General features: G+C 53.9%; 2 protein-coding genes across 2 annotated transcripts in view; one reads left to right on the forward strand and one right to left on the reverse strand.

The window, feature by feature from the left end:
* The window catches only part of GUITHDRAFT_113528 (hypothetical protein), a gene marked incomplete at both ends in the record, with an annotated part of 5501 nt that extends 680 nt beyond the window's left edge, over positions 1-4821 (reverse strand). The window contains 12 exons of the mRNA XM_005827419.1: positions 446-530; positions 585-2836; positions 2902-2954; positions 2999-3011; positions 3231-3422; positions 3464-3538; positions 3593-3673; positions 3799-3864; positions 3928-3993; positions 4042-4098; positions 4150-4290; positions 4357-4821. Of these exons, the coding sequence (XP_005827476.1) occupies positions 446-530; positions 585-2836; positions 2902-2954; positions 2999-3011; positions 3231-3422; positions 3464-3538; positions 3593-3673; positions 3799-3864; positions 3928-3993; positions 4042-4098; positions 4150-4290; positions 4357-4821 (3546 nt within the window). The remainder of the gene's footprint in view (positions 1-445; positions 531-584; positions 2837-2901; positions 2955-2998; positions 3012-3230; positions 3423-3463; positions 3539-3592; positions 3674-3798; positions 3865-3927; positions 3994-4041; positions 4099-4149; positions 4291-4356) is intronic.
* Positions 4822-6408: 1587 nt separating this feature from the next.
* On the forward strand, positions 6409-7755 carry GUITHDRAFT_75595 (hypothetical protein; the record flags this gene model as incomplete). Its single annotated transcript, XM_005827420.1, has 1 exon — positions 6409-7755. A coding segment is annotated over one exon (1347 nt), but the record flags the coding sequence as incomplete, so codon positions are not given.
* Positions 7756-9066: the final 1311 nt, after the last annotated feature.

Raw genomic sequence — 9066 nt, forward strand, 5'->3', positions numbered from 1 at the left:
GGAGAGAATGAGAAGGAAGAGGAGGGGAAGAGGAGGAGAAGGAAGAGAGGGAGAGGAGGAGGGAGAGAGAGGGAGAGGAGGAGGGAGAGAGAGGGAGAGGAGGAGGGAGAGAGAGGGAGAGGAGGAGGGAGAGGAGGAGACGGAGGTCGAGGGAGAGGAGGAAGAGAAGGAGCATGAGGAAACAACAAGCGGACCTGCTGAGTTTCAGATCATCCCAGAGTCCATCAGAAGCAAGGATGATACACTCATCCTCCCCCTGTGCGTCTTCAGTCAGCAACGGCAGCAAGACCATCGGGCAGAAACCATGCAAGACTACCAAGTTCTCTCCCCCATCTCTCACCTCCCCCCCCCTCCGTCCCTTTCCCTCTCCCTGAACCCTTCCATTCCCTTCGCTCCCTTCGTCTCCTCTTCCTCCCTCTCCCTACCTCCCAACCCCCTTTCTCACCTTCTGGAGCGAATGTTTGGTGACCTCAGGAACGGCTATGACCGCGCCCGGGCACTTCCCCTTAGTCTTGCTGTCCCCGAAGGCCCTGGAGGGGATCAAGTCTCCCATCGCCCTCTTGTCCTCCACCTTCCCTCCACACCCTTCAATCCTCTGCCTCTCACTCGCCACCACAGCCCGGTGGTCCGTGGTCAGCCTCACGGCACTCAAGGCCCCGTTCTCGCGCTTTCCCAGCACTATCCGGCAGTCGCCCAGGTTGGCGACGTAGAGGCAGATATCCCCGTCGTTGTCGCACAGCATGCAGCACGTCGCGCACGACCCGCTCTTGTCTCCCTTCTCGTTGAGCTCCAGAGCCTCCTTCTCCGTCCTGGCGAAACCCTCCTCCAGGCACTTGATCAGCTCCTCCCTCGCCTCCCTGCCCCTCAGCTCCACATTCTCCCTCATCTTCTCAGTTAGTGCGTCCGCCACGTGCGCCGCCAGCACCTTCTGCGCGAGCCCCGAGACCCCAGCCCCCCCATGCCCATCGAAGACAGCGAAGAAGGGCATCGTGGAGAGGGTCGAGCTCTCCAGCAGCCTCTCCCTGAACTCAGACGGGATCAGGTCAAGGAACTCGAGCACTGCGAACTGATCTTCGTTGGCGTGACTCTGACCTCGCCTTGAGTGGTACCCCACCTTGATCTGAAGCGCCTCCTTGGTGTTGTTGGAGACCGAGAACTCCATGTTGTTCTCCACCGTCTCGAGCTCCTCCTGCATCTTCAGAACCGCATCGAGGCCGATCATGGGCTTCGACTCGCCTCCTCGCTCCTCGTCGCTATCACTCAGCTCTTGGTTGTCCTCCTCCTTGCTTTGAGACGCTCCCTCTGAAGGCTGTGCAGGCGCCGCTTTCGCTACCTTCTTCTTCTTCTTCTTGGAGTTGGAAGCACTGTCCGCTTTCTTTCCAGGACTGTTTCCCGCGTCAGCCTCTGCCTCCTCCTCTTCGGCTTCATTGTGCTCCTCGTCGTCGTCCAAAAACGCGTACACGTTCTGAGCGATCTTTGCCTTGAGCTTCTTCTCGTTCTCGGTCTTCTTCGCTGCCCTCTCCTTCTTTTCCAGCCACTTCCTCTCATCGTCCTTCTTCCGACTCTCCTCCGACTCCTCAGCTGGAGCAGAGCTCGATTTTGACTCCGTCTCCTGCACCTTCGCCTCCTGCTTCTTCTTCTGCTCCTCCAAGGCTTTCTTCTTCTTCTCTTCCTCCTGCTGCTTCATCCGAGCCGCTTCCTCATACTTCGCCTCGTCACACTGATCGATAATGTCCTTGATCATCCTCGACGCCTGCAGCACAGTTTTCCTCTTCCCCTCGATCACAACTTGCTTCTTCCCCTCCTGCGTGTAGACGGAATCCAGAGAGATCTTCGCTCCTGACCTGTGCTGCAGCTGCTTCAGCATCATACCCTTCTTGCCGATGATCATCGCTGCCGTTGCGATCGAGACAAGAAACTCAACCCTGGGATGCTCCTCCTCGCCTGAAAGGATCACGCCGGGGATTTCGATCCCCTTCAGCTCATCCAGAACGCTGGACGCAGGAGCAGCTTGCTCATGCTTCTGACCCTGGTTCTGCGCCTTCTGGGCCTCTTTGGTGACTACCGGGGCGATTCTCTCTTGGATCTTCGACGCCAGGTGGTGGAGCTTCGCCCCAGGGCCCCCGCCCTGTTCATCTTGAGCGTTCTTAAGCCACGTCAGCATCAGGTCGATCACGAGATCCCTTGCGAGCTTCACTTGCGACTTCTTCCCCTGGATCGCAAGGACCTTCTTCGTCTCGTCCTCCGGGTTCACGTCCTGAACCAGAGCGACCGTCGCTCCTGTACGATGGTGGATGTTCTTGATGGTCTTCCCTTGCTTGCCCACGATCATCCCAGCTGCCGTCACTGGGATCTGCATCTCAATGCGAATGAGCTTATCCGCCTCCCTCTGGTCCTCAAGAAACTCCTGAATGGTTCCTGGCCTCAGCTGGGCTTGTGGGGGACGGCCCTGCGCCTTCTCGTTCGCCTGCTGCTGGTTCTGTTGCTGGGCTTGCTGCTGGTTCTGTTTCTGCTTGCTGTATTGGGAGAGCAGGTAGTCTTTCCAGTGCTCTGCATCCTTGTCTTTCCATGCCTCCTCGTTCTGCGACCAGAGGGTGAGAGTCTCGATCAGCATATGAACAGCCCGCTCAACAGCGGCTGCTCCCCCGTCGATCTGAACGATCTTGACCTCCTCGGAGGTGTTCTCTGCCTTGAGCTGCACACGAGCGCCAGTGTCCGCCTTGAACTTCTTCAACATCGCGGCTCTCTTGCCAACAATCATCCCAGCAGCCCCTGCAGGGACAGAAAGCTCCACAGCCGTCGTCATCTTGGACTTCCCTTGGCCTTGTGCCTCACGCTGATACGTAAGGGAGATCGAAAAGTCAGTCAACGGGCTCTCAGCTCTCCGCAACTTCGCAGCACCTTCCCCTGTTGACGTTGATTGTTCTGGTCAACTCCTGTCTGATGAACTCCCTCTGCAACAAGTTTCAGGTCAACGGATCGGAAGTGTAAGCAAGACCACTCTGAGAATCCTGCAAGCAAAGATCAGCCGATTGTTGTAAGGAGCAAGCAACTGGTCTACCTGCGGAACATGGCCACCATTATTTCGCTTCGAACCTGCCAACATTTCTTCACAAGAGTCTTCGAGAAATATCAAGAAGGTGAACCTTCATTGCGCTGCTGCAAAACAAAGTAGAAGGAATCAGCGAGATGCTCGAATGAAATGTAAAAGAGGCAAAGAAGTAACTCACCGGTTGATGGTTGCCTTGGGCTTCTTCACTCGATTGTGCCATAGATGACGCTTGGTTTGCAGGCGGCTGTTGCTGTTGCTGCTGCTGCTGCTGTGGTTGCTGCTGTGGTTGCTGCTGCTGTGGTTGCTGCTGCTGTGGTTGCTGCTGTTGCTGCTGCTGTGGTTGCTGCTGGTGATACACGTAGGGCATGTTCTGCAAGGAGTCAAGGAGGTGTGCGAGAAACAATCGCATACCGGCTGCTGCGCTGGTGCCATGTAGTTCATGGGAGGATGAGCAACATTGGGCACCGCGCCTCCCATCGGCATCATCTGCAAATGGCAAGATCTTTGAGGGTTTCATACCACCAGAGCCTCTAGATTTACCTGTTGCTGCCCGCCATAGCCCGAAACGGCCACGTTTGGACCTGCAGGAACTCCATACTGGTCCACTGGCACGTTGGCTTGCTGCGTAGAGGGTCACTAGCAATGTAGGATGACGAGGAAGAGTAGGTGGAGGAGCAGGAGGAGGAGCAAGAGTAGATAGAGGAGCAGGAGTAGGTGGTGGTGGTGAAGGAAAACAAGTACGCTACCTGGAAATGAACTTGCTGTACATGTTGAGCATACTGATCGAAGGTGAACTGTAGTCGGTGGAGGAGCTGAAAAAGGGAGAGGAATCAGGGGAAAGAGACGAAGAGAAAAGGGTGATGCAGCCCACTGACCTGCTGGAGCATTTGATACGCACCCTGCACTTGTGAAAAACGTCCGTAAATTACAATCTTGGTTAGCTGCGCACAGCTGTCAATCCATAAGATCCAGGTGGTCGATTGACAGACCTGAAGGCTGGGATCAGGCTGTTGAGCAGCATACGCAACTTTAGCCTTGGTGATGAGCTTTCAACATGTCGATTAGAGGAAGTCGCCCACAAACAGCGAGAGCAAAACCTCTACAGAAGCGATATGCTGGCCATGATTGCTTGTCAAGACTGACATGTATGCGTTCGGCACGTCCATTTCTTGATGTACTTCTTCATCAGGGTCGCATTCGAAGTGATTTTGGTTTGACTTGGCGTCTTGGCTCTGGTGCTGAAGCAACAATCATGTCACGTCTCAACCCGACTCTGACTGACATAAAACAGCAAAAGCTCTCACCTGCCCCTGTCCTTGCGCCCTCTGACGGTCTTCTACCCCGTCATGATGCGAATTCTGCGCATTTTGCCTGGAGCCACCCCTCTTGGACTTCGGGTGATGATTCCCCTGCTCCTTGACATTGTTTTGTTGATTCGGCGTAGAGTTCTCTGTTTGGCTGGTCAAAATCTCTTGCACTCTGTCACGAGTTGCCTGCGGGAGCAGTTGAATGTTTTCTTCCTGTCCTTCGACGGAGCACCACGAGCACAAGACCTCGTACACAAGCTCCTCTGCCTTGGCTACCTCTGCATTGGACCCTTTGATGACGAGTCGCTTCAGCCCTGGATTCGAGGGGAGGGGTTCCGGCGACAGGTGGACATACGCCTTGGACCGAGCCTTGATCGAGTTGATCTTGGCTCCCTTCTTCCCCACGATCAAGCCAGTGACTTGTAGAGGCAGATCTATGTTCTGAACATTTGGCTGTGACATTGCGTATATGGGCAAAAACTTTCGGGTTTGTGCTAGCGTATGGATATGTGAGTCTTTCAAAAAATCATACGAGGTTGACCCTTGAGCGTTTGCGCTGTGAGTGCAAGCCCAGAACACCAGCACAAAGAACTCAAGAAGAATCCCGAGCCCGAGGTACCAGTATCTAGTGATCTAGATCAACAATGTCAGCTCAACCAACGCAAAAAAATCCGTCAGAGGCGACTGAAACATCCGAAAACCCTTCGGTAGCGTCATCACATGAACCTGACGATTCTATGACCTGCCATGCATCTTCGGCTGAAGCTTTCAACGGCATCTCTCTCACACTCTTGTTACGAATGTGCCCTGACTGTGCTGACTCTGAAGTCTTCCAACTTAGGTGGTACAATCTGCCCTATTCTTGCATCTACGAAAGAACAGTTTCTGAATCGCGTACACACAGCATCACATATCCATGCAAAGCGCTCGTGCACGATGCTCCTCGCAACGAGCACGGAAGCATCATCATCTCCAGCGCACGATCTGTCCAGAGCCCCTGGGCAGATCTCTGGTTTTCAAACTTCGAAAAGTCTTCAAAGCCTGCCATACTTTCTTGGAGAATCTTTCAATCCTATCTCTGACAAACATCCGTCTTAAACACATGCAAGGTCATCATGTCTCCGAACGGAGCTACCAGACTCGTTCTCTCCTCCTCCTCCTCCTCCTCCTCTCCCTCCTCTCCCTCCCTCTCCCGCTGCTTTCGCGTCGCTCTAAATGACGCCATGCTCCACGCGCAGCCGCGGGAACCCCACGGGTTTTTTTCTACTACCCTACCCCTTATGCCTCCCACAATGACCCCCAGATATACAGTGGGTGTTGACCTCATTGAACCCATCCCCTGCATCGTAATGGATGGTTGACCCAAATATAACTAAAGTTTCCAGTACTATTCAGTACCCCTACCCCTTTTTGGAAAGTAGAAATGACCCCTTCTTGTACCACCCGTCCAGACAAAAACAAAAATACCCCTGCGAAAGTGCGTAAAAGGACGGTATGAGTCATCCCACCAAATTAGGGCAGCAATATCAGATTAGGTAAGATATACTAATGAAAATTTACTGCCTTTGTTGCTTGGATATGTTGGGATAGCAGCAGACAAATCCAGGCAAAGCTGCGTTTTGAGGAATGGCGGGGACGTGGGGAGTATGTTGGAATGCGCCGAGAGCCTATGGAAGAGGAGGAGGAGATGGAGTACGACACGGAGTATATGGTGAGGTAGGTAGATAGCCCTGCTGCTTCGTACATCGTCTCACAAGAAGTATGGTCTGCTCTGCCCTCTCCCTGAGAAACAGAAATCCAATATCTACCGCGTTGATTATTCTGCTGCTGGCTGTGGATTCCATCGTTGCGGTTTGCATACACGACAAGATCAAGCATGAGAAGCCTGTGCGCGCTCCGCAAGACTACCCGAGCATGTTCCGCAGAGCCAGCTCTCCCAATGTCACAGCGCCCATCCGAATTCAGTTCGACACCACCACCTTGGCGCTTGACCTTGGCAGCTCGTCCTCTTATACGTATGTTAAAGGGCTCTTGACCGATGCGGCAGCCATGTTGAGCGCTGCCGTCCGAGTGATCCCGATTCGCGGAAACCTCCTCGTCACCCGTGACTGCAGGTTGTATTGGGTGACCGGCCAGCACGCCAACGAATGTTCCAGCATTGTGGTGGATCAGAAATGTGGGCCATGGTCGACAGTGTCCAGCTCGCAGAAAGCTGCGGCAGTCGTGTGGCAGTACAACTCGGGCAGCTGGACGTCAGTGAGCTATGACCAAGGGCAGGGCGTTGAGAACGCTGACTTGCTAGTTTACGTATCCGCCCATCCTGGGGACCCAACCTGCACGTCTTCCGACACGGCCCTGGCTTACTCGGGAGTTTGTCAACGCGACCAGCTCGACCGACCTGTGGTAGGATACATCAACTTCTGCACGAGCACGCTGCAGGACCGAGGCTCCAGCACCCCCTCTCAGTCTGACATAATGATGACAGTCCACGAACTCACACACATCCTAGGTTTCTCTCGAACCTCCTTTGCGTTCTTTCGTGATGAGAACGGGGACCCAAGGACTCCTCGCTGTCCGGATGCTGCATCTTGCAGCTCCAGCGACACCTCTGGCTACCCTCCGTTCTCAGACGCCATCAACAACTACTTGATCTCTGACTCCACGGTTCGTAACAGTCAAGAACGTGGGCTGGTAGTGTCAAGGTTGGTCACGCCGACTGTCCAGTATGTCTCGAAGCATCACTTCGATTGCGACAGTCTGATAGGAGCAGAGCTTGAAAATGGTGGAGGGACCGGGACGAGACTGAGCCACTGGGAGAAGCGAGTGTTCATGAATGAGTACATGACTGGGAACACGTATCCTGGCTCAGTGGATGTCTTTTCGAGCTTTTCGTTGGCCCTGCTGCAAGACAGTGGATGGTACGAGATCGATTTCAATACTGCTAAACACCTCAAGTGGGGTTACAAGCTGGGTTGCAAGTTCGCTTTGGAAAAGTGCGTTCAAAATAACAAGGCCCAGACTTCGTTCTGTACTGACCCACAGAACGATGGGCTTGTTTGCACTTACCAGCGGGATGCCCTGGGATATTGCGGACTTCATGAGTACTCACAAGACTTGGGTGCGCCCTATCAATACTTCGCAGATCGGAAGAAAGGAGGTGATGATCCACTACCAGACTACTGCCCCTTCTATCGACCGTATCAAAACGCTGTCTGCGAGGACCCACAGATTCCGATCAATCCGGCCTGTGGAGCGAAGGGAACAAGCTGCAGGGGTGGCGAGTATGGGGTGCAGACTGCATGCATTGAATCTACCCTGTGGCGCCAGGGCTTTTCAACGACGCAAGGGAACCCCATGGCCGATTGCTACAAGTACCGGTGCTCGAAAAAGAATGGCGCTTTGCAACTAGAGGTCCGCGGGCCAGATGGAGACTGGTATGTTTGTTCTAAAGGCGTAAACCTTTCCTTCACGGGCTACACCGGAAAGTTGCAGTGCCCCAACTCGTGGGAGCTATGCCCGTCTGCTCTCAATGTACCCACAGTGCAGCTCAAACCGATGGACGCAATCTTCGCAACCAATGTGTCAACCGGAAGTGGGCCGTCGAGCTACTGGATTGTAAAGTTTGACCAAGACTACATCACCTACCTCGTGAACGGTACCATCATTCTGGCCATCGTTGCTGTTATCGTCACCGTGTCTCAGTACATTTCTAAGATGTACAGGAGGAGGAGGCTCGCCATGGCTCCAGAGCAGCCGATGTTCGCAGACAACCAGATACCCATGGCTATTCCCTTCAGCACGCATGCTCCGACTGCCCCGGCGATGTTTGCAGAGCCACCCAGAGCCATCTTAATGAGCGAACCCGAAATTGCCAGCAGCTCGTCGCCCATGCCCGCTGAGTTTAGAGCTGATACCGCCCAAGCATTGAACGAGCAGAGCTCGACAAGAGGGCGCTATCCTGCTCGTGACCCTTGTTAAGGGTCCGGACGGATGTCCCTGGCAACTTGAAGACAGGGCCCCTTTGACAGGATCGTGCGATTGGCTAACTTAATCATGCCGGGCAACGCTCAGAGGCAGAACCAGGCAGCAGTGTTTGTTTTTTTATATTATTTACTTACTGTGATCCATTACATACAAGTTGACAATGCTGAACCTCAAGTTTGCACTTGTTGGATTTCAAAATGCATGTCATGATTGGTGTCAAGTTTACATGACCCGGTTCAACAGTTGGGCCGCTCCAAGACTCAGAGAGTCGGGCCGACCGGGACTCGCTGGGGCCCGGGATGCGGCTGAGCACTCAGCCAGTGACTCTAGTATGCCCGGGATCGTACTCGTACCTTCCTTTACTCAAAGTTAAGTACCTTCACTGAACTTCGAGTAAACTCAGTTGCATATGAAACTCTGAATGAGTCTCCGAGCCCGGGCGCGAACGGCCGCCGGCCGTTGTAATGATCCGTTTGACCTTGACTTTTTTTTAACAAAAAAGTTTTTTATTATCTCTTTTTAAAAGTCAAAAAATCTCAAAGTTGGCCCTTGATAAAAACAAAGATGCAAGCTGGACTGCAGAGGAGAGAGACGGGAGAGGAGAGGGGAGGGAGGAGAGGAGAGGGGGAGGGGGAGGAGAGGGGGAGGGGGAGGAGAGGGAGAGGGAGAGGGGGAGGGGAGGAGGAGGGGAGGGGAGGGAGGGAGGAGGGGAGAGTAGGGGGA

This window comes from Guillardia theta (genome assembly GCF_000315625.1).
Source record: "Guillardia theta CCMP2712 unplaced genomic scaffold GUITHscaffold_67, whole genome shotgun sequence".
NCBI classification, from domain to species: domain Eukaryota; class Cryptophyceae; order Pyrenomonadales; family Geminigeraceae; genus Guillardia; species Guillardia theta.